Raw genomic sequence first — 25,540 nt, 5'->3', positions numbered from 1 at the left:
ACAAATCAAAATTAACTTTTAAGAAATAGTAACGAAGAGTTCTGTGGCATCTTACAACAAATGATATAGAGTCCATAGCTGGAATTAGTATCTTAAAACTGCAATTTTGCATAATGTAGTTGAGTTAGGAAAGTAAATAGAAGTCGGTGGGTAACAAAGTGCAGTCAAAAGAAGACAATGGATCTCATCCAACAAAGCTTCCTGCTGCCCAGGACTTTTTTCATCAATGGGCCAGAAAACCTTTTCCACTGACAAAATGGACAAGAAGCAATTCTGATTTATCTGTTCCACTGAAATCTTTGAGTTCCTTTGATTAAACAATGGTGGATCACCTGAAAACACACCTACTATGTAGCAGTTTGTGCCTTCTGGAATGAGGTTCTCCCAAATATGTTGTTTAGAAAAGCCATGAAGAACGGCTCTTCACCAGGTGCAAGGGAGATTAAGACCTCTCACTTCAATCTCTCTGATCTGTTGCACTTGCCATCTTTTATTGATTTTATTGTAATTGCTTGACTGTGAGCCCCCACCCGGGTTATTGAGAATTGGTCAGCACACCAGATAGATAGATAGATAGATAGATAGATAGATAGATAGATAGATAGATAGATAGATAGATAGAGAGATAGATGATAGATAGAGAGATAGATGATAGATAGATGATATAGAGATAGATAGATAAATAGATAGATAGATAGATAGATAGATAGATAGATAGATAGATAGATAGATAGATAGATAGATGATAGATAGATATATAGATGATACATAGATAGATAGATAGATAGATAGATAGATAGATAGATAGATAGATAGATAGATAGATAATGGATAAACGGATGATCTGGGTGTTTCTGGGAAGCAGTGGGAATTTGTAAACCAGCCAACCAGATCCCAAACTCCCTCTTCCCACTTTATGAGTAAGAACATTTTTGAAGAAATTCCTGCCAATGAAAGTAAATTGTTAATCCATTCCCAATTACTTTATTGATAAAGTAATACTGACAAATTACAAATCTATTTTATCAAAAATAAAATGTTTACCTCTCTAAACTTTCAATTTTGGTAGCTCATGCCAGAATAATAATGGGTTTGATAATCTTGCCAAGACTATTCTTTAACAGTCTGGGTATTAGAAGTGGTTAATACTTCATTACTTTTTACTTTAATATTTATTTAATATTTGATATAATTGATTTGTACTTTATGCTTTATCCCCATAAAATTAAATTTAATTTTATTAAAATTAAAAGCCATGTGATCAGAATAATATATTGGTTTTGAAATAAGTGGGATAAAATAAAATGTCCTCTATGTAGAAAATATAACTTTATATTTAGGAAAAACACTCCAAATCTTATATTCTCTTTTAGCTTTCCAGCATAGGATTTATTATTTAGATCTACAGTATTTAAATATAAATACAAGCAATTTTGCATCCCTGGAACAATACTGTTAAGGAAGAGAATATAAGAAGCTGGTATTAAACATCTCTGTGTTTCTTTTAAAATACTTTAAATCAGAATGTGAAGAAAAAGAATTAAAACATCGTGCTGTCAATTTAAAAAAAATAACATTTCTGTAAAGTATGAGTAAATTTAAATGTACTAGAACTATTAGCTAGGATTTTAATATTGTATTATGATATATGTGATTTTTTTTCTTGAACATTATAATCTTGGTTTAAATCAGAAGTGGGATTTTAATGGAATGCAGTAAAGTGAAATGATGATATACACTAATGATTCATAGTATTTTCCGGTTGACAAATATTTTCCATTTTTGTGGAACTATAAATGTCTATTTGTTTTTACACAGATCGCATATTTGAAATTGTTCAGATAAAATAGGGTTCCTCTTGTCTTTCATAGTTACAGAGGAGGAATTCTGGAAGAGTGGGGACTGTTGCAACTGCACAAATTCTTCCTTCTCCCCAATTATGAAACATACAGAAGTTCTATCCCAGTTTATAGCAATTACAACAAATAGAAATATGTGCATTTCTATTTCTTTCTAACATCTGTTACTTCCACGAAACAATGCAAACACAAACCTGGGAAAGATTAATTAAAGGAGAAAGTAGAACACCTTTGTTGCAAGAACACATGTTTAAACTGGCAACATCCTGCTGAATCAAGTTGAATTTGGATAAGAACATTTTGTGACCGAGAAACAGAGATCTGCTTAATTTTAGAACAGGATTTAAAGGGGAGGGGGAGAAGAAATATAATGTAGAGATATAGGTTTTATTTGTACCATTCTCCCAGAATATAAGTTCTTGTTTTGTATCAAGTCTTGCTCTGGTATCAAAAACAAATAGCACCAAACATCAACGTTCAAGAAAGTTTATAAAGGAAACACACATTTATAAATTATGCTTCAATAGCATCTGCATAAGACATGACAATCATGAGAACATGGGCAAAGGATGGATAACTTGGAATAATAGTTCAATTGTTCAAACCTCATTCATTCCTATCCTATCTGTTTTTCAGTGATTAAGAACTGAATCTTAATTGCCTGATCCAAGTTACTGTTGAAATCAATGCCAGAAGATATTCTGGGATTTGACAGCTGAGAGGTCCTTTACTCAGTATAACATATGGCAAGAGAAGGTGTGAAAATCTAATTCTCATGAATGTCACAATGGATAAATTTTACTTAAGTCTCTTACGAATTTTCTCCCTCACATTTCAATAACTACAAACTTCCAGAAAGATAGCAGGTGATTAGACAATAGTTTTATACTATGTTTATTTAATATGCATTTTTTCCAGATCACTTGAAATCTGTGGATCTATCACAGTAAGTCTTTGACTGGGCATTCCTTAATCTTTCTTCCTTCTATAGTATGGACTAGATCTAACAATAGGAACTATGGAAGTGACAATATATGGAGTCTACACAGTACATTAAATCTATGCCAAACTAATTTATGAGTTAATATAGCTCAGTCTGGCACTGTTGAATATGCTACAATACTCATAACATGCTAAACTAAAACAAACAAATCATATTACAGCCTTATATGGTATATGAAGTTCTTATTAGGGCTAATCACAAAACTTATGAATTCTATTGAATCCATATTTTCTGGATTGAAGTATCTATTGAATACAACTCATACACTATTTATATTATACAACTGCACAAGACAGATTACATGAAACAATGTATGTCAATTCTATTGAGATAGGAAAAGGGAAAGCTGCAGGTTTCCACATCTCCAGGCCTCATGAAAGTTTTCAAAGGGTGATGGTGAGATTACTTTTGCTGTTGTTATTATTTCAAATCAATCCACTGCAGGATGAAAGCATCTTCAGTGATATTTATGGACTATAAATTATCATGTCACTCTAGCGCAGGTTGATAGATGTATGATTTTGTACAGGCTAGGGCTGTGTGTTTACAGTTGGTCCCAAATCATCTAACCAGCTTCCATATCCTGCTTCTAGTCCAACATATAACACCACACTAGTTCTCTTACAATGGTTTATCAAACTATACATACTCGTTTAATGAAGAACTACCAAATTTGGGCTATAACATAAACAAACCAAAATGTAATGGAAATAGGGACCATTCACAGCAGTGATGTCTTCTGTATTTTTTAGTTGCCATCAATAAGCTTGTAACCAATTGAGTTGGAGACAACAGGAGGAAGAAAAAGCTTGTTTTCTCAACTACTACCTCTTAAGCCATGTACATGTATATATCCAAACTAGATTGTGCTGTTTGTGTCACATAAATGTAGGTATAGGCACAACTTTGTGTTTATTTAGCCACGTGTATGTAGTTTATATTGGAGGTGGTGACCCTTTGAGAGTTGTATGCAATGAAATTTCATTTTAATGTATGCCGATTAGTGTACATTCAGGGATAATAAGTCTGTCTGTCTGTCCGTCTATCAACCAACCAACCAATCAATCAATCAATCAATCATATAAACGAATCTATTTGAATTCTTTCTACAGAGGAGGTAAAATTCTGCGAGTGTCATGCCAAAGTCAGAAGAAAAAACCGGAACAGTGCATATCCAGCTCATAGTTGAAAAATAGGAGGAACGTGTTGAGTTTTCTTTCTCATCTCCAATTCTTAGAAAGCAAAGGCTGTGATATGAATGCTATAGTATAGTAGCTTCTCTAAGATGAATGGTTCTGTAAGGCCTGAAAACCTATAATGTAAGACCTTAGGCAGACAAAGGAGCCCTACCAAATCATTTTCCTGTACTACATTGTCATGGCTTACCATTCCTCAAGTTTTCTTATCTCTTATTACAAAAATGATGAGAACATATTATACAATAGTTCCTAATTAGGCTGCATGCTTTGGTTCCATTCAACTCTTGTGAGCTTTTACCACACATATATTTGGGATGCTATTAAAAAAAAAACTACGGAAAGTAAAGTACTACTCGCCCTCTGGGCACATATATATGCATGCACACACACACATACATTCGCTCTACTTACAGTTTTGGATGCCAGTGGTGAGGAGAAAAAAGCTGTGCTGTAATCCTGCATGCAAACGCCGGCCAGAATGGCTACTACTACCAAAAAGTAAAAGAAATTAAAAATAAAAGCAAAACAAGGGAAACAAAAAAACAAAAAACAAAAAACAAAAAACAAAAAAAAGCCAGATGTCACCCCCTGTCCACAGAGAGGATGTTGCAGGGGGAGTGAGGATGAGAAGCAGTAGGCAGCGAACAGCTTCAGATGGCCTTACTCACTTTAACAGAGACTTTGTTGCCCAGAATATCCTTGGGTATACGTAGGCCATTGGCTTCCGTTTTGCCACTGCTTTCCTTTTCCGCCCGCTTTCTCATGCGCAGGGTATGCCATGAACATGACTTCCTGTTATACCAAAAAATGCACTAATCAAATAGCAGGTCTTAGTAGAAAGAGGGAGGGAGGTGGAAAGGCAAGGAGCATACATGTTCTGAATCTCTGCAGCTCCTTCCAAGGAGATGGAAGCCACCTGCAATATCTCTACTTGGATATATACATATTCAAACCTGAAATTCAAACTATTCTAATACAGTTATTCCTGTTGGAAACCAAATGTTATCTTTCAAATACAGAAGAAAAGCAAACTGTTTTATGTAAGATTGGTAACATGGAAAGATTTAGTACTAGATACCAATACTTCAAAGCAGCAAGAAGTATTGGAATAGAAAGAGAAGTCTGTGTGCCCCCAATATGGACAAATAGTTCCATATTCCAGAGTTCAGTGACATATTCCAAAACATCAAAAGTTCAACTGCAATTTTATTAAAGTAACAGAATTTGCTATTCCCTGGATCAAGTTTCATTATAATTAAATTTCCTGATGTTTTAGTCCGCCTGCATTTGATCAGTCCAACGTTAATAATGTTTTGCCAAACCAAAAAACCCCTTCTAAATAAGAGAGAATTAAATTGACTGTATTCATATTGTGCTATGGTAACAATAAAGTGGTTTGACATCAATAAGCAGCTTTTCTTTGGGATGGAGAAGTAGGAGAGAGAAAACAACATGAAAGGTAAAGTGGAAAAATCTAGAATTTAGCTCATCAAAGCATATATTTATAAGTAGGATTTTAGGTTTTTAGCAGAAATTATATTCTTCAAATTCCAAATATATTTGTAGGTTTGGGAAGTGCACTGAAATGAAAACAAATACTTAAACAAAAGGTAAGTAGCCTGCTATTGTGCCTTTTTCATGCAGGACCAGAGTGACATACTATACAAATAGGTGATTCTACAAAGCGTATTACAATTGTCGCAAGAGCAACAGGGTAATGCTATAACAGCAAGCATGCAAAATAGGAGGCAGTAAATGCTTATGCACCTGGGATCTTATGATTAGAACAGTATACAGATGTACATGAATTTTTTTAAAAAAACAACCTTTTAAAGCTATTTAATAGCGCCTCTAGTGAAAATGGATGACCAGATGAAGGTTTGTTGCAATTTGTTCCCATTTTGCAACACAGCAACCACGGTGTTTAGGTCAAAGGCTGCACTAAGCTTTCGAACGATGTGCTGAGTTTCTAAAAACAGACGGGGTCACGGCAGGAATGAAATCTAATCTTAAATCAATTATATATAATTAATGATAGTACTCCACTGTCAGCGCCACAATGTGGACCAAACCAATCACAAATCAACTCCACACGAAGGCCAATGCTCCTTTTATTAATATTGCCTATAACAGAATCTTACAAGTCTGGCTCGGCTTTTCTCCTGCAACCTCCTTTAGTTCCTGTGAATAAATACTTACTAGCTTGTGTTGGCGCTTCAAGAAATGTCTCTTAAGTAACTTTTTGGATTCTTATTGAACAAGATATATAAACCCATATATATGTGGGTTTATATCTTGTGGTATTTACTCTAAAAAAGTTTAGACTTTTTTCCCCCATTTTCAATAGGTACATTCAATGAATGGAGTTGTGTAATCTCTCTCTTCTTTTGCTTTTCCAGCAGCAGGTCTGTAAATGCAATGTATATATAAAACTAGGGCTATGATACTGTTCTTCTAATATGCAATGAATGTGTGTACTAAAAGTATTTGAGGAGGGCTTTTGATAACAGATCTCATAAAAAATATTTCAAGATTACAGCTGAGTCCATCTAAGTACAAAAGTCCAGCAGGAAGAATGAAAACATTTTTAAAGAAAGTAAAACAGGTGAAATTAGATTGCTTAAGGGACCCTCTTTCTGTTTAAATTTGTAACAGTAATAAGGAGGCAAAGATTCTCAATTTCTAGTATACTTTCAGATAAGGCCCATCTCTGAAACAGGATGCAGAAAACATTACACAATTCCCTTGCTCCTTCACCTTTCTACAATAACATGAAATCTTCACCAAATAGCTATAAATGACAGGTGCAAATCTGCAAGTAATTTCATGGGCTTCTAAAAAAGATTAACTGAAAAAATTCTCCATAATTCAAGACATTTGGGCAATGTTTGAATTTAGGTTTGGTACAGCCTTATACCAAAGCCTATATCAACAGCCTTAATTTTTACACTAATAAATTTCCTTATGCCCTCATTTATTTTTGTTTCACTTCTCGTGTATTGGTGTGTGTGTGCCTTCTCTGTGTATTTGTTCCCTCATTGCATTTCACACCCAATCTCTTATTTTACCATCTTTGGTATTCATTGTGTGTGCCTGTTAAGTCATGCTTTATTTTCATAGCTTCAGTGTTTGTCTCATCAAGGACATTAGAGTAGAGCAGCTTTATTCCTGAAAAGTTGCTGCTGTAAATGACACCATTTTCTCTGTAGCAAGACATTAAGGGGCTTAGACGAAGCCACTGCTGTTCAGGAGTAGCATTTTTAAGTCAATTGCTATCATATGTGAAGCGGTCCTAAACAGACTAACTTAAGGGAACAATTAGCAGCACATCTTATCATTCTCAGGAACTATTTATTGGGCTGTTACTGAGATTTAAGCAGCTGTCAATTCAGTCTAATTACACACAATTGGCAAGACTCAGCCTCGGAGTTTCCCTAGCGATCACTTTGGTGATTCCTCAGTATTATCCTATGAACGGAAGGCCAAGTATTTCACACACCGCCAATTTCTAGCTATGCTCATGGGATGTGCAGGCTGACTAGACCATATAATTCTGCCACTGTCAGACTACCCTCATTAACACATTATTAATCATTAACACAGAAATGATTAGGTTTTGTTTCAAAGGCCCATTCTCTTTTTTCTTCTTGGTTTTTAATCATGGATATCACCGATTCTTCCTTCTTATCAAATTTCGTCTTGGTGGAAAGAGAAATCCTGTTTGGAGTTGAACTTGGTTAGTATCTATGAAAAAGCAAGAGTAAACAATGGCTAAGGGCATATCTGCAACTGGTATGGTTTTATCCCTATTATAATTAATAATATATAAGCTCTTGGGATGATAGCATCAGAACCAGGCTTAGTGATTGGTTGCAAGGAACATGGTATTGTATTTCAGCATTTAAACCACAATATTGAAATATTTACCACTGGCAAAATCAAGCTTTGGTGACGGTGTGAGAAAACTGATACTGGTTTGACAATTGCAGGTGTAAAAAAACAACAACAGTTTTTTTTAATGGAAAAGGATTGTACCTTTTGTATTTAATATCAAAAAACATTTTCTTGCATTTAGTCATTTCAAATTAACAAAATGACAAAAAAATCGGAAAGAGTATTTCACATTTCATTAAATTAGGAACAAAACATAGAAAGAAAAAAAGAAATAAAGAGGGTCAGAAATTGGTTCTTTTATAATCTTCTCAAAACATGCTCATAGTGAAAATTTATTTTACATATTTAAAATAGTACATTTAAAATTATTAGTTACATTACAGGTACAATGATGAACATTGCGACTATCCATAATATTGCACAATCTGACTTCAAATATGGGATTTTTTTTTAAATAGTGCAAAATACTTTTTACAGGAATGTACTGCAAAAGGGATTTATCAAACAAAAAAATTTTTTTTTATACAAAATATGCGAACAGAAAAAACAAAACAAAAGGAAAATGTTACAAACTGTACAAGAAATTGCCATAGACAACATAAAATCTCTTCCTTTAGAAGTAGGACTCAAGCCAGTAGAGGAGAGCAATGTTTGTTTTGTTTGTTTCTCTCTCACACACACATATACACACACACCCTTTCACATTCACATATGTGTGTATGGGTCTACACACATACGCACACATGTTATTTAAACACAAGATAAATAGAAATCCAGTCAATTAGGTCCATGATTAGGAAAAGATGGAGAACATAAACCATGCTTTTTAAACTGTCTATGGATTTTAATATTTTATAAATTATAAGGGGAAAAACACACAAAAAAACCAACAAAAAACCCCAGCTATGAATACCCCATGCTGTGTTATCAAGCATAGTTTGTTCCAATGGCACTGAAGATCTAAGGAAACAGTAGGAAAATCCTACCATTTGTGTTTAATTTTTCCTCAAAAATCCACATACTGCTCCCGGGGAATCCAACACAGCACTTACTTTATGCTTCCGTCGCTACTATCTGTAGTTGATTTAGTGAGGGGAGCCAAGATATTCCCTGGGATCCATCCTTCTGCTGCTGGTGAGTGGTCATTGGCAGGCTGGTATACAAGGAACATGTTCTGCTGGTTAATGGCAAGTACTTGGACCACTTCACCCTGGTTGACACAGATTTCATTCTCCTTTAATGCATAGTAATCTTTGATGACCACCATAGAAGAGGTTCCATTGCACCCACCCAAGTCATTCTGAAGAGGAAACATAGAGAACAGCAACAAGATAACTGTGGCATAATGTTAACTTTTCATCATCATTCTGGGAAGTCCAGCAAAAAGACAATTAATAGGGTAGACAAATCACCCCTGAAAAACTGAAGCAGTATTTTATCCACTGATACAAGAGAAGGTATGGAGGCATTAATTCTTTTAGGACCTTAAGAGCACTACAAATCAGACTGACAAAACAAACAAAAGGGGAATACAAAACCCACTGAAATTAATGAAATCAATAGAATTTTGCTTGGACCATTGACACTGAAGTGTATAGTAGCAATTTCAGAATAAAAGGCCCAGTATGAAAGCAATATTGTATTCCCAAATCTCAAATTTGAATCTGAGCATATGTTGCTATTAAAAAGATGTCCAAAGCTTGTTTGTTTTTTAATTGCCTGGAAACCATTCAAGTACTAGCATTATCTACGACACAAAGGAAAGATTACCGAGTGCCAATATTGAGTAGAACTAAGGCTACATTTTTATCCTTGCAATTCAAGCAAATCAGATGAGGCAAAATCTAAAGCAAATTACAATACAATGTTGGCTTGAGCATGCTAATATGTTTCATGTCCTTATTTATTAATCTTTCCAGTTGATCAAAGCTGAAATTCTCATTTGGGAAGCAAAGTGCATAAATTCCCAACAGCCTGTTGCTTAAATCCACAACTAGAGACTCACAGAAGAGAACAATAATTTTGAAGGGAAAATGGGTGGTTGGTTAAATAGTTAGGCGACCATTCCTTATATCACTTCTTAATGCCTAATGTTTGCCAGCAGGTAGACTGCTTGCTTTTTAGCAGTTTTCCTTCATTCTTCATACAGTGGGCTGTTAAGTTGTTCCTTAACATCCCACTATGTTTTCACTATGATAAAATAACCTTACCATATTTTTCAGAGTATAAGGCGCACCTTTTTCCCTCAACAAAGAGGCTGAAAATCTGGGTGCGTCTTATACACTGAATACAGCATTTTTTGCCTCTGGAAACCCCGACCCCTTCACCAAAATGGCCATGCATAGATTTTAGGAGGCTTTCAGAGAGCTCCTGGGGGCTGGGGAGGCAAAAAGGTTAAAAAAATTGCCATTTTTTGCTCAATTTTGCCCCCCAGCCCCCAGGAGCCCTCTATATAAGCCTCCTAAAGGCTATCCACACCCTTTTTTTGACAAAAAAACGGGCCACTTTTTGCTCGTTTTTGGCCCCCACCCCTCCAGGAGCACTCTACAAGCCTCCTAAGGGCTATTCATGCTCTTTGTTTGAAAAAAAAATGGGCCAGTTTTCGTGAAAAACAGGCCATTTTTGGGAAGTTTGCAAGAGTACAAAAACTTTTTTTTTTTAATTTGCCTCTTCAAAACCTTGGTGCGTTTTATATTCCGGTGCATCTTATATGCCGAAAAATACGGTACATATTTCTTAGTTTAATGACTACACAGATCATTTATTATATATTTACTGTACAGCCTGATTCTGGTAACACATTTTGTTAAGTTTGGTTTAGAATACTCTGCTATGTAAAGTCAACTCAGAGGTGGGTTCCCGATTTTTTTTATTACCGGTTCGCTTGTATTCATGCATGCGCTTGCCTCCCGCCGCCGCTACTACCGGTTTGCCCAATCTGGGCCGAACCGGGAACAACTCACCTGTGAGTCAACTACTCTGATTTGTAAACCATGCATAACAGATTGGTGCATTGTACAAGCAAATATGGATTCTTCAAAAAAACAATAGTTTATTGTGTTTCCACTACTTCTTCCTCCACCAACCAGATCAACAGCTGGCCAAATTTAGAATGGACGTGGTTCCATTACCTTGCTCTGTTCATATCTGTCCTCAGGCTGGTGCTGTTCATGGCCTGTGTTACCATTGGAGGTAGATATCTTCAGAGGTGGAAGAGATGGGTTGCGCATTGTAGCCTTTGAAGTTTTATCAGATCCTACAGGTCCTGAGGAATAGGGTCTGGTGATGGGCTGAGGTGCCCGGCTGGTCTGGGGTCTCATTACAGCTGAGCTGCTGCTTTCTTTCCGCTGATATTCTATTGGAGACTGTAATGCTACAACAGAATATGATGTGTTACAGCAGATCTCCCCATCTATCATATAACAAAGCAAGAATGGGTCACAAATGACCTTTGTAAATAATTGAAAATGGCATAATTTTCCATTTTTCCATCTCAAAAGAAAACAAAAACAAAAATTATATTCTTAGTTTCCAGGAAAGGTCTACTGCATACAATTTCCCTAAAATATTTTTAAAATTGTTCCACAAATACAACTGAAAACTAATCAGTTGTTCATTTAAAAACAGTTAGAAAACTGAAGCCTTTTCATTAGTAAGAGGAAGGAGCAAGTTTAAAAACTCTATGAGCAAAGAAAATAGTGCCATAGCTTTGGATATTTCAGGTCTCATGAAGAGTTGCCATAGGCTTCTCCAATATTCTAGCTTTACAGCCCAAAGGACAGAAGAGCAGAGACAATTATGCATCCTCTAACTACAAACATATATAGACATTTGTTTTACATGATAGTGACATGCTTTAAGTTTGTTGTATAGGTCTGTTTCATCGTATCATTGCATAAAATGTAAAGCTTGGAATCCTAGATGAAACTTATTAAAGAAAAGCATCTTACACTATATTATGCTAATATGCTATAGAACTTAGGAGGTTCTCTTCCAAATGAGGAATAAATCATATCGTCATGCTATTACTGAAGGATGAGATATGTGCCAGAAATAAGGGTGAAGACTTCTACCATGAGAAATGAAAAAGTTCTGTCATTTTCCTTACATACTCCTGGTTGAAGTTAAAATGAATGACTTAACTATTGCTCTACAACTTTGTGGCTGTTTCAACTCTATACACATAATCAAGAGATGGGCACCTGCAATATTGAAATATTCATTTCAGACTCACTGGAGAAGAGCCTAATGCTGGGAAAGATTGAGGGCAAAAGAAGAAAGGGACAACAGAGAATGAGGTGGCTGGATGGAGTCACTGAAGGGGTAGGTGTGAGCTTCAATGGACTCCAGAGGATGGTAGAGGACAGGGAGGCCTGGAGGAATGTTGTCCATGGGGTCACGCTGGATCAGACATGACTTCGCAGCTAACAACAATATTGAAATAAGGGGTCAGCCACTCTTTCTCCATTGACTTTTCTGAATTGTTCAGTGACATCCACAGGAAGCCATAATGACCAGACATATGTATTGATATAATCTTGCAAATGACACAACTTATGTACCAGTGGCAGATATTGGAATGCAAATACATGATGACAGGATTTCCATGATGATTTGTCACACATGTGTGATTGTTTGGTTCCCTCCCTACCTGATGCCCAGTGAAGAGTTAAAAAAATGTTTTACTGGATGACAGTTACCAAGAAGTTATAAATCCAACAACTGTTTAGACTAACCTGCACTGGAAGTATATACTATGTGAATGCAACCAATCTATTAGAGACAATAGTGATAACATAAAGATATAAGATAAAATATACACCTCTAGTAGTAAGATATCAATAGAGTCAACAATTTGCTAGGCTTCAATGTAGTTTTTTAATATGTAACATATAATATGCATTTAGCCTTTTTCTAGTCATGTTCCGTAAGAGGTGAAGACTGCAATAGCTCAGAATAAATGACACAGCTAATGAAGAGGGCTCTATAATTGATATCAGGTTGACGTTGATTCAACTAACATTTTACAGCCAACTGCAAAGGACTTGGGCTTTATTTCAACAGAGCAGCAAAATACCTACCATTTAAGAAGTCCCTCTGTGTGTCAAGTACTTGACTGATATCCAGTACCCAAGCTTGTTGGATTTCAGGATTGGCGGACTGCAATATGAACCGTTCTGATGTTTCCCGATTCATGAGAGCAAATTTGCAAGGATCATTGTCCACATTGTCCTCAAGTATTAGATATGTCATCTGCAAGTAGCCAGAAAAAAAAAGTAACTGCACAGGGGGACATAGAAAGAATCATGCTAGTGCAGGAGTGTCAAACTTGCGTTGTCATGGCAGCGACGTACCTGGACTTTTCCCCCCTTCACTAAACTGGGCATAGCCAGCATGTGATGCCTATGGCCTGCGAGTTTGACCGCCCTGCAGTAGGTGGACTTCAACTGCAGCCTACTGTATAAAAGGAGCAGCAAGTTTGCCTCGTCAGATACTTTCTTCTCTGGGAGCTGCATTATAGATGCAATTTGGTTTTGTTCTTCAAGTGCTCTGCCAGGTATATTCTATATTCAACTTTTGAATTATCTTTGTGAGCTTCCTTTTTTTAAAAAAAAGACAAGGCGATTACATGTAATCGCTGTAGTTCTTTCCACAGAACAAACTGTTTGCACGAATATCGCCTGAAATGGCTTTTCAGGCATCTTGCCAATACAAGTGAGCATCAACAGTACTACGCCATTTGCTCAGTCATGTGATTTTGAGAACTTTTTCTGCTGAGGTTTTTAGTCCACATTGAAGACTTTCAGATAGGATTTTATATATATTTACACATAAGTTTTTTTTTTTAAATTTTTCTAGCTGTACACAGGAATAAAGTCAATTTCTTATATCTTGCTGTCTGGATTGAAAAATCACCTAAGGCAACAGTGCGATAATGAAAAAATGATAGTAAATCTATTCTGAAGCCTCTTTTCCCCCTTACAGAATCATTATTTTCAAATTCAAATGGTAAGGCTCATATTCACCATTTTTATAATCTGCATAATTTAACTGTGAGGGATCAAAGTAGAATCTGAAAAATCATATACTGTATATGTTCTACCACTGATTACTGGATGTCAAATTTCAAAAATTTGCATTAGTGAATGTCATCCCCTAATGTCAGTTAGTCAAGATGGAAAAATTAAAATTAAGTCATCTGATTATTCAGAATTGCCCAGCTATACAGTGTTTTTGAAATATATGAAGTTGGTGAGGCAAGAACCAGTGCTGCCTGGACCTCGACAGAGTAACTGCTTAAATAAGGGGCAGATACATCCCAGTCTCAAAGCTGGGGAAAAAAGGGCCAAGAATCTATTAACGGATTTGGGTTTGAGTTTCTGGAAGAACAGATTTATAGCTGAGCTGATGTGACATAACGCTTGTATAAACCTGCCCGAGCATTAGTAAAGGTATACAATATATGTCAAAACTGATTTTCAGTTTTGGAGCCAGCCAAAAAAAACCCAAAACCTTGTAAGAGAAGAAACTGAAATCATGTAGGTTTATAAAAGCAGTCAAAGAAAGTACAGAGAAGTAATAGCATTAAGCAGTTGCACTGGGAGGGAGTCATACACTGCTTAAGTCATCCAGCTAGTAAAACATTGGGGAAAAACCATACAGAACGCCTACCCTCAAATGACTTTTCCTGTACAAAGGGATGCAAAGCTCATGTTACACATATAACAAAGGGTTCACCCTTCTGTTGCTTTTGCATCTACTAGTAATTTCCATTTTGGTTTTCCTATGCAAACGTACAAGACGTGGCACAAAGACAAAACAGTTACTAAAACAACTTCTTATAGTTTACTTAGCTAGCTAGCTTGGTTGAAGCTCTTCAGAAGTTATCAGTACAAGTAAGTCCTCAACTCACAATCACAATTGAGCCCAAAATGTCAAGTTGTTGAATTTTGCCCCGTTTTATGACTTTTCTCGCCACAGTTGTTAAGTGAATCACTGCAGTTGTTAAACCAGTAACATGGTTGTTAAGGGAATCTGGCTTCCCCATTGGCTTTGCTTGTCAGAAGGTCGCAAAAGGTGATCACATGACCTTGGGGCACTCTAACCGTCACAAAGGTGTGTCAATTGGCAAACATCCAAATTTTGCTCACATAATCACGAGGATGCTGCAATGGTCAGGAGCATGAAAAACAGTCATAAGTCCTTTTTTTCAGGGCTGTTGTAACTTGGAATGATCATTAAAAGAAATGTTGTAAGTTGAGGACTACCTGTATGCTAGAAGCACAGAACTAGAAATGCACTGATGATCCCATTCTTTTGACCTTCTGAAGTGATAAAGGGGAGTTATTTTACTTCGTCTGGTGTGCCTCTTTTGTGTCTCTGACCCCAGGCAGCCTGTTAACTAGGGGAGAGCATGGCCCTCCACCTTTAGCTCTTGTTTACTGATACGGCAGCTCATGACTCCCCTTTCCTCCCATGGAAGAAGGCTAACTCTGCTTTAGTTTTGCTAGGGGAGCAAATATGGAGATGATTTCCATTCTTTCCTGGAGGATGGCTCCCTCTTTCACCCAAGGAAACAGATTGAAGCAGCAGCTGCCTTTCAAAGCAAAAAGGTCTCTGAAAAGTGAAGTCAGCTGGTAGGCAGGTAATTAGATGCAGTCTGGTGGATGTGATTCCCCACAAGGTCTGCCCTGGCAGGTGACCTGCCCTGGGGTTGTAAAAAGCTGTCTTATCCTTCACCTAAAGGGCCAGAAAAGATGTAAAGAAGCAAACTTCTTCTTGACCTGGTGGCCTTATCAAATTCTTACCTTTATGCTCCGCTTAAACAGGTACCCAGGTGTTAAGGAGCCTTTCCTAAGTAGTTCACTAAAGATGACTATTTGCTCAAAGAGGAAAACTCTGCGTTCTTTTGGCCGAGACAACCCTCCAGAGTCCTGCTCTGTTACATAAAATGTATCCTGTTGCAACAATTTCCCTTGAGCTGCCAGCTTGCCCTAAGACAGGTGGAGGAAAAAATAGATTGAATGGACGCAGGGAAAACAATGCATTTAGGTTACTAATGGCTATGCAGTACATTGTCCTCAGGACAACCTCTGTAAATAAAAATGACAAAAGTCCAATAGAATACACATATATACATATGAAGTTAGCACAAAAATATTTCAAATGAGTAGGGACAGGGGCTAATATGTAACAGACAACAACCACTACTATTTCCATGGAAATAGAAGCATTTTAAGATTAAAGAGCAAGAATGTATACCCATTTAAAATGCTTCTAGAATGAATACCCTAAAAAAAAAAGATGGACATCCTTTAATTGGAGATGTGGGGGAGAGAACCCCACTATTTCTGTAGGCAAGGACTCTTCAACCAGGATCTCTGCTAACAATCTCAGAGCACAAATATGAACACAGGGGAAGAAGCAGTCCTTTAGATACTCTGATCCAGAGACGGTATGCTGCTGGTTCGCACCGTTTTGGGCGAACGCGCAGTGGCAGCACACGAGGCTCCACCCACCCACCCTGATGTCACTAAGAACTTTCTGTGCAAGCCCAGACGTGTGTGAGCTCCCGCTACCGAACTGATAGTGAAGAAAATAGAATACCATCTCTGCTCTAATCCCCCAAAATGAAAGTTGTAGCATACATTTGGGTTTGTATATTATCAGGTAGAGAAGAACTTAGTTTGCATCACCCTAGAGTTCAGTCTCAAATTCAGCTCTCTCTAGCCTGGCATCTTCCCAGTGTGTTGAAAGGAAGCTCCCCTAATCCCAATAACTGATCTGAAAGCTGCTGTGTTCCACACTGAATTTTAACATTCAATTCAATTTAAACAATCTAAAAAGAAAATTGGAAGGTGCACTTATCTATTGCAAGGTTGATGCTTTTGAGTGTGGGAGAAAGGAGTGGAATATCCTAGTCATCTCCATACATACATGCACGATAGAAATTGTTTCAGCATTTGCATTTGGACTTCTTAATTACTAGACTAAAAACAGATTGCAACAACTCTGTCACATTTTTGATTAGGGGTGGACACCAAGTGAGATACCTTCAATATGTCATGGCAATAAGAACAAACAATCTGCTACCACAAAGCAAAATGGGATCATGGAGGTTAGAGATCTTCAGCCTACCGTTCTGGGAAATTCAGCATTCATAAACCTAAAAAAATAGCCTGCTTTGATAACAGAAGATGAGTTTCTGTAGAGATTCTCAATTATCCAGGTCATGGTTGTCCCAAAGGCGCTTTTTCAGGAGGCAACTGGACTTTTCACTTCTCAACCAAGAAGCTTCAAGAAAGTCCAGCTGCCTCCTGAAAAAGCTTGATCTAGATGACTGAGAATCTCTACAGACTTTTAGCTATACAAATTGGGATGAACACCCTTTGAATGGTGTGGGAGTAGGAATGGATTTCCAGAGGAAAATAATTGCTGACTAAAGGAACTAAAGGACCCCGAGGACACAGATAAACCTCCAAGTGCTTCAATGACCCTCTAAAAGGATGCAAATGACCAGAAGGAATATAAATCCTTCCATTCCCCACTATCCTGTTAGAGCTGAAGAAGCTTCTTGGATGAGAAGCGAAACATCTTCAAAGAAAAACAAGAAAGTCCAGTTGCCTCTTGACAAAAGCACCTATGGGACAACAGAGGATGAGCTCTGTTCTCAGAAACATTTTCAAAGAATGTATATATTATATTATATATTTTCAATACTACTGTATATATTCTAGAGGACTAGAGAGCAGCTCCTAATATTCCCACTAATAGCTAGAAGGGTTGGGAAGCGGCCATTATACATTCTTAAAGTTTCCAAGAAGCCTCAATCATTTCTTCAAGAAAAACAACAACAACTGGCATTACTGAATAAAAAACAGAGGGATACCTCAAAGCCCTGCAGTCGCCCCAGATTCATCATGTCATTGCAGCGTTTAGGAACAAGGCACATCAACTCTACAGCTTTCTGTAAGAGAGGAGGGAGGGGAAACAGAGTAAATATGGGACCAAATAAAAAGCTGTTTGGACCCTCTGGCTAGGACCACCCATGGATCAACCCTTCCTGCTAAAGAATACAGGTCAGAATCAGAAATCAGGATATATTGTGAAGAGTTGCCCATTCATCAAATTGACCTCTGAAGAAATGCAGCTTCCAGCTGATCCAAACCCACATTACTTTAAAGAGCTTAGATAATGTTTTCCTTGGAAAATATGTAAAGACAAGTGGGTCTCAAGAGGCATTTTCAGAAACTGATGGGTAACTATAAACTCATGCTTTGTTGCCCACTTGCTGGGAGGAGGGAGTGTAGAAGGAAGCAATTCAATATTCAATTAGAAATATCCACATCAGGGGTCTCCAAACTTGGCAACTTTTAAGACTTGTAGACTTTAATTCTCATAGCTGGCTGGAGAATTCTGGGAGTTGAAGTCTACAAGTCATAAAGTTGCCAAGTTTGTAGACCTCTGATCCAGGTATATTATAACTAAACATTTTTTTTTTAAAAAAAAAGTATATCAGTCACTAAATAAAATAAAAGCTAACAGATAAACTGTACCTCTGTCTCCGAGCAATCCAATCCAGCCTTTTCACTATATTTCAGGAAATCCTATGGGAAAGAATATCATTCTTTAAAAATAATTAACATTTAAATGCGCTTTTAAAGATGAATATGACTGTTGTCTTCTTGCAGAATTATCTGGAATTATGCTTAAACCTATTTTATGTATAGTACATACCATCTGATTATATACATAATTAAATTTATGACTGAAGTTATGTACTTGGTTTAGATTATGGCTCTCCGTGTGCACTACAAGCTAGAGAAATAGTACTATCTGCCTGTAGTCACAGTTTTTCTTCTGTATAGGAAATAACTAATGCCAACCAAAAAGAAAGTTGCATTGTTAAATATTAAAAATGTCAATATTCTTCTAGGAGCCATTAGAATTCCAAAATTCAGGATAAGATGTGGAAAGAAAGAGAAAAAAAGAATTCCATAAAAGAGATGCCACCATCTTGACGGCAAAGGCTTGATCATAAATAACATTTTACTTTGCGTAAGCAAGAGAGGCAAACAGAACAGGGTTCCTGGTGAAGACTGTACCATTCCTCCATTCCCGTGGAGGAAAAAAAATCCATAAAGCTTTACCAAAATTATAAAAGACTTTCTATAGGAATCCATGTTTGTGTGTACTTTTAAAAAACACACAGCTAAAACCAGTGGAGTTAGATAAACCTCTGGTTCTAACAATAATTCATCATGATGCCCACCAGCTGATGGTGAGATTATCTATACAGGCATCAGAGAGGGGGGGATTCAGTCAGTTCGGACTGGTTTGGGCGAACCGGTAGTTCTGATGAGCAGTTGGTCCCGTCCCCCTGCCCCTGCTCTTTCCTGTCCTAAATTTCCCTGTTTTTTACCTCAGCTGATTCGGGCGGCACAGCGGATTGCCACGTGTCAGCTGTTTTACTCACTGGTGCTGACATAGAAAGTAGGTTTTTAAGCATAAAATGGGGGGCTTTTTAATGCTGCACGCCGTCCCTCACCAAAATGGTTGTTAAACCGGTTGCATCCCACCACTGACATACATGTACACATTTCCTTTCTGAATAGCAATCAGGCTCAGCACCATGATACCCTCAGGAAGCAGTCAAGCAAATACCAAAGGAATTAAAGCTGATTTGCACAAACTGGCTAGGTAATACTGCTGTCTAAAACATGTAAACATAGTACTTATTCATTTATTTATTAAATTTACATAGCTGCCCAACTCCCTTAAAGAGACCCTCCTAATTATATTTCAGTCACAGATGGTTTTTTTTTTATATACCTCACATTTGTTATCTTTTGATGTGTTTTACCTTGAGAAGCAACTGGTACTTGGTTATTCTTTGAATGGGCTTAATTAAGAAGTCGCTGAGAGTTAACCGCTGGTTTATTTCTTGTTGCACTTCCTATAAAATGAAAGTAGGAGACATCACTACTGAGAGAAAATAAATAATTTCTCCTTTGCTTTTTTCCCCATGGATCTGAAGGGAGCATATGTAGGATCCAATCAGGGCACTGACCACACTTAGTTTCTCAGAATCAGCAATTGGGCCTACAAAAATTAGTCTGAAGTTATGGAACATCTTACAATGAACAGCCCATCACCTAAACAAAGATAGTCTTCAACTCATGATTGTAACGATGGATGATCTGTAAAGCACTTGTGATGCTTGCAAAATGTTGCACCACCACTCCTACAGTCACACGATCACTGCCTGGAAGTTGGGCAACCTGTTTGCACTTATGACTGGTTGCCAAGTGCCCTATGATCAGATGGTAACTATTTACCACCTTCTCTGCAGACTTACCCAGAAATTCAATGCAGAAGCTGGCAGAGAAGGCTGCCAGCTGCTGTTGTCTGCTTTGGAAGGCAGCTTTTTCAGCCAACCCCCAGACACAAGAGGGAGCTGAAATCCAAGTAGAGAATGGAGAAGTAGCACAGTAAAAGGTGCCTCAGGCAGTTAAGGAAGATCCTAGGACAGTGATGGCGAACGTTTTCGGCACCGAGTGCCCAAACTGGAGCACACATGCTGAAGCCCCAGAAACTCAAAGACCAGTTGGCCTGTGCACATATGCATGCCAGCCATCTGATCTTCTAGTTTCAGGCGCATGCATGTGTGCCTGGCAGCTGGTCTTCATATGTGCGGGAGCGCAGGAAACCCAAAGACCAGGTGACCAACATGAATATTTGCACCGGCCAGCTGGTCTTCGGGTTTCTGGAGTGCCAGCATGCACGAAGATCAGCTGGCCGGCCTACTTGTGCACTCTGGAAACCAGACGAGCAGCTGGTCATGGCATGCATGCCCAGAGAGGGCTCTGCCTGCCACCTCTGGCAAGTGTGCCATGGGTTCGCCATCATAGTCCTAGGAGGTCTCATGCATATTACATGCAAGTGTCTCTCTTCACTTAGAACTGAAAAGTCTACTTAGATTTTGACAGGGTGGATTTTCAGTTCCTCAGCGGAGCCTTGCCATGGTCTCCCCCACCCCGCCAAGGCATCACTTGGAGCTCCAACTGCTTAAAGACCCATGAGATTACTCAACATCTGCAAACAGGAGTGCCAAGATTGTGATTGTTGAGCAAAGCAGCCACGTGACATCTCACTTAATGACCACTTCACTCAATGACTGAGATTCCATCCCAACTGTGATCGTAAGTCAAGGACTACCTATACTAACAAGTAGAGTGCAATTATTCAGAAAATACTGGATGCCTTTTCTACATACGTTTATGTAATCAGTCATGAATCTGCTTCAAAATAATGTAAAATGTAATGTAATGATGTAAAATGAATGGCTTATTTGATGTATTTGTAAGAAACTTAACTTTGCTTTTTACTAAAAGCAATGCCAAATCATCAGCACTACTTGTCATTCAGAGCATGATATAACCTGAAAAATAACCTTAACTTGCAAGTAAAACTGAAACCAGGAAATGTTGGGAAACATTTTAATTAGATCAAAAATTAGAAACTAGTTAATACACAGGAATTACTCTCTTACATTCCTTACGCACTCATTCTCAACTTTTGCCAGCTAAAAAGTCAAGTATTACAAATATCCACTGCTAAATATGAGGAAGCTTTTATTGAAAAAGCAAAACAACACAAGAGCAAAACCAACAGCCCAAGGAGGGAAAAACTTGCTGATGCAGATCCATGAATATGTACATGAAAATAGAAGAAGAAAGAAGAAATCAGGAAATCATATCCGAGCTGCAGCCCAGAAAAGGCATCCAAACATACCTCAAAATATGTACCACATTCAGCTACTATATATTCTGATTTTGGCTTGTTTTGACAGTATACCACGTACATGTGTAATCGCCTCTCCTGTAAAAAGTGAAATACACAGCTCTCTTAGAATTAGCTGATGTTACAACTTTCACAGCTATTGGGCAGAGCAGAAAAATGAATGCAATCATACACCTGCACATTTTTTCCTGTCTGCTAATCTAATCAAGAAATGATGGGAGAGCCTTAAAATACTAAAGAAAGCAAAAGAACCAAAGATTAGTTTATATACATAACAAGCTGGGGAAAGCATTCAGGTGGGGTCACTAACCAAAGCCACCTTGTTTTAAAGTGTTTCAATCTGAATCTATTCCTTCTCTCTCCCCCCCCCACCCCCAGGTTGGATTGAATCTCTTGGGGGGGGGGGGAATCGAACCACTGAAGAATCCAACATTCCAATCCCATGGGGAAGAATAGAACAATAGGATGATTGATGGCACTGAAAGTCACTGTGAGAATAAGAAAGACTGAAAGAGTTGGATTATCTCTGTCTTTGTTTCTCCAAATGTGTTCATGCAGTTCTTAGTTTGAACTCTGATTGCTATCAATTCAGATAACCTTTTTCAGGACAGATTCTGGAATGTGTAAATTGAAGGTGTGTGTTCGGTTTTTATGCATCTATACTACATTAGATTTTTCCCCTCCTTGAAGACCTGTATCCCAAACACAATGACAAGGCTATAGCTAGGAAGAAAAACCTAAACATTATGTATAATTATTTTAGTGTAGGAGGGTTGTAAGTTAAATGTCCAACGCTCATTTTTAACCATTTTGTTTAAATGGTAAGAAAATGCTAAGCAGAAACATAGTATTTTTGTATTATGACTGAAATTAAACATGCTTATGTCTAGAAAATAAAAAATGAATGAAATTGTGTATTTTTATAACATGGAAAATCAGAATGCCTAGAATATGTAATTCTTATTTGATATCTTTTAAAAATGATGCTGTAAACTGAGCAAATATGAAAGGCATTTAATTTCTTTTTAAGAAAAGTCTAGCTTGTAACTCACATGTTTGATGAAGAGCTGTGCTAAACGGTCATGTTCCTGAAGGCACGTTTCCAGTTCAGCAAGAAAAAAGCTGCAATATAAAATAGGTAAACTATGCTCAAAATCTTTCTTTTCCCTCTTTTCCAGTATGCCCCATTAACCCATTGTATAATTTTATAATTTGGAAAAAAACTTGATGTTACATTAGTTATCTCTGAAAACTTAGTCTGTTATTTTGCTAATGTTCAGATAGTTTTTCTAATATTATGCATGTGAGTGTACAATAAATGGCTATCTGGATCCACCCCAAATATCACTCCCAATAATAATATTCTTACTATGTTTATCTTTGGCTCAATTTGGGCAGTTAATTCTATGGGGAAGATCTAAATAAATATATAGAAATTATGACTTGACTTTCATTATGATTTTGCTATTAACAAGTAGAATATTAATTTTTCCTGTGTGGAAGAAGCATTTATAAGACAAGTTTCCTTTACAAATTAAAACAGTTAAGTAAGAGAAGGAATGTAGCAAAATGTTTTGATAGAAAAAATTTCTTATTACTGGTATAAGGCCATTTAATTAGTATGTAAGGATGTAAGGATGTATGTGTGTGTATCAGTGGTGGGTTTCAATATTTTGTAAAACCTCTTATGTAAGTGTGGCTTGCTTTGTGGGAGTGGCTTGCCGGCCATGTAACTAGGTGGGAGTGGCTTGCCAGCCATGTGACTGGATGGGAGTGGCTTGGCAGTCATGTGACTGGTTGGGTGTGGCCAACTTGTAAAATGTGGTGAAACTCACTTAACAACGCCCTTGCTTAGCAACCAAAATGTTGGCTCAGAAACTCATTTGAAGCAGGCAAGTCTTAAAGCTGTCAGGTTACAAAACCTTTGCACCCCTTTCCCTTTAGAAAAAAAAACCCCAGGCATGTTCAAACTTGACAGCTTTAAGACTTGTGGATTTCAACTCCCAAAATTCCTCCTCCAGTCATGTTGGCTCAGGAACTCTGGCACTGAAGCGTGCAAGTCTTAAAGCTGTCAGGTTACAAAACCTTTGCACCCCTTTCCCTTTAGAAAAAAAAAAACCCAGGCATGTTCAAACTTGACAGCTTTAAGACTTGTGGATTTCAACTCCCAAAATTCCTCCTCCAGTCATGTTGGCTCAGGAACTCTGGCATTGAAGTGTGCAAGTCTTAAAGCTGTCAAGTTACAAGACCCTTGCACCCCTAACCCTTTAGGAAAAAAAACCCCAGGGGTGTTCAAACCTGACAGCTTGAAGACTTTAAGGTTTAGATAGGACTTAGAGGTGGGCGGGGCGATTGGTGAGCCAGCCAATCAGTGAGCGGTGGGCGGGGCAAGCGTGGTGTGGATGGGCGGGGGGAGGGAGCTGGAACTGGTTCTAAACGGCACAGTAGATTTGTGGAACCTCTTCTATAGAAGAGATTAGAACTGGAAGAAACCCACTCTGGTGTGTGCGTGTGTAGATAGATAGATAGATAGATAGATAGATAGATAGATAGATAGATAGATAGATGATAGATAGATAGATAGATAGATAGATAGATAGATATAAATTTAATTAATACATAAACTGTTGATTTATCAGTTAAGATAAAAATCTGGTTGCTGTTAAAAATTGCTTACTAAATTATTTAAAAATATGGTAAAATAACTATAGCAAAGCTGTGTTCTTTCAAGGTAATGATAACCACATATAATTCTAGCAAAAGGGCCAAACAGAAAAAGGTGCTGCAGTTTACAAACTCTTCTCCCTTAAATCCCGATTTTAATTCTCTGTCTTTTCAGTTAGTACTCTCATATAAATTGTAGCCTCATCTGAATGTTGCAGTTACTTGCAAATATCACTCTACTCACATTTCAGACAGTTGTCATGCCAACAATTAATTCCAACTGGCAGTCCTTAATGTCTTAAAATAAATATTGTTTAAAAATGCAAAATCCTATTGATCCTTACATGACACAGTTTTAAATAACAGAAAGGGCCAGGATTATAATTCCAGCGACAAAAGAACAGTAAATACCATACAATAGCAGCCTTTGTTTTTTTAAAAAAATATGTCATAATCTTCTTTAGCTAATGCCAACAGCTAAAGAAGAATCGGGGCAGTTCTGGAACAATGTTTTCCCTGTATGTTAATTACAGTAAACCAGATAAAGAGTCGCCGAAAGATGAACTAACTCTACAGTACTGTAAAACTACATTGACAGAATACATAAAGACGAATCTTACAAAAATATACAAAAGTTATTATTAAAAATAAAATAAAAAACTAAATATTTAAAATATACAAACCGTATGGAGAGAATAAAGATCAATGGAATGGCAGGTTGGAATGTGACAAGTAATAGTGTTCTATGAAAGCCTTATTAACCAAATCCATTATGGGTGGTAATTTCAGTATATATGGGCTTATCTGGTTTTGATCATGACATATGGAAAACTGCCACGACTTTAGTCTGTCCGTAATGTCACACTAAAAACCATGAATTAGCAAATGAAAGGAAGAAAAAGTATGTATTTCACCTGTCTGTGAAATTAACAGCAAGGGGAGGAATGTAACAGATCTGAATTCAGGTAGCCTAATCTTGAGAAATTGAGTTGAAGGATACATACAAGAAAGTGGAATATTTCCTTATGATAATCATGAATGAAATGATAAAAAACATGTATCATCTAGGTTGCTGTGGAAAGCAGGAGTATATAGATTTGTGATTAAGTGCATGATAT

At 37.3% G+C, this 25,540-nt stretch overlaps 1 protein-coding gene across 9 annotated transcripts in view; it reads right to left on the bottom strand.

The window, feature by feature from the left end:
• Window positions 1-25,540, bottom strand: part of KALRN (kalirin RhoGEF kinase) — a 563,540-nt gene that overhangs the window by 34,251 nt on the left and 503,749 nt on the right. For 8 of the 9 annotated variants that reach the window (XM_081965415.1, XM_081965417.1, XM_081965418.1 and 5 more), the window contains 9 exons: window positions 22,811-22,880; window positions 21,750-21,836; window positions 19,819-19,911; window positions 18,512-18,562; window positions 17,845-17,922; window positions 15,764-15,949; window positions 13,037-13,208; window positions 11,087-11,328; window positions 8,071-9,255 (listed from right to left, as the gene is read on the bottom strand). In XM_081965415.1, coding sequence (XP_081821541.1) covers window positions 9,004-9,255; window positions 11,087-11,328; window positions 13,037-13,208; window positions 15,764-15,949; window positions 17,845-17,922; window positions 18,512-18,562; window positions 19,819-19,911; window positions 21,750-21,836; window positions 22,811-22,880 — 1,231 coding nt within the window. In that variant the 3' untranslated portion in view covers window positions 8,071-9,003. Of the gene's footprint in view, window positions 1-4,729; window positions 4,854-8,070; window positions 9,256-11,086; window positions 11,329-13,036; window positions 13,209-15,763; window positions 15,950-17,844; window positions 17,923-18,511; window positions 18,563-19,818; window positions 19,912-21,749; window positions 21,837-22,810; window positions 22,881-25,540 lie in introns of those variants that run through there. The other variant, XM_081965424.1, reaches the window with a different exon arrangement.

Source organism: Natrix helvetica (assembly GCF_964273705.1).
Source record: "Natrix helvetica genome assembly, chromosome: 1".
Taxonomy (NCBI): domain Eukaryota; kingdom Metazoa; phylum Chordata; class Lepidosauria; order Squamata; family Natricidae; genus Natrix; species Natrix helvetica.
The sequence above is the reverse complement of the archived record's forward strand: the minus strand, read 5'-3'. Positions and strand labels throughout refer to the sequence as shown.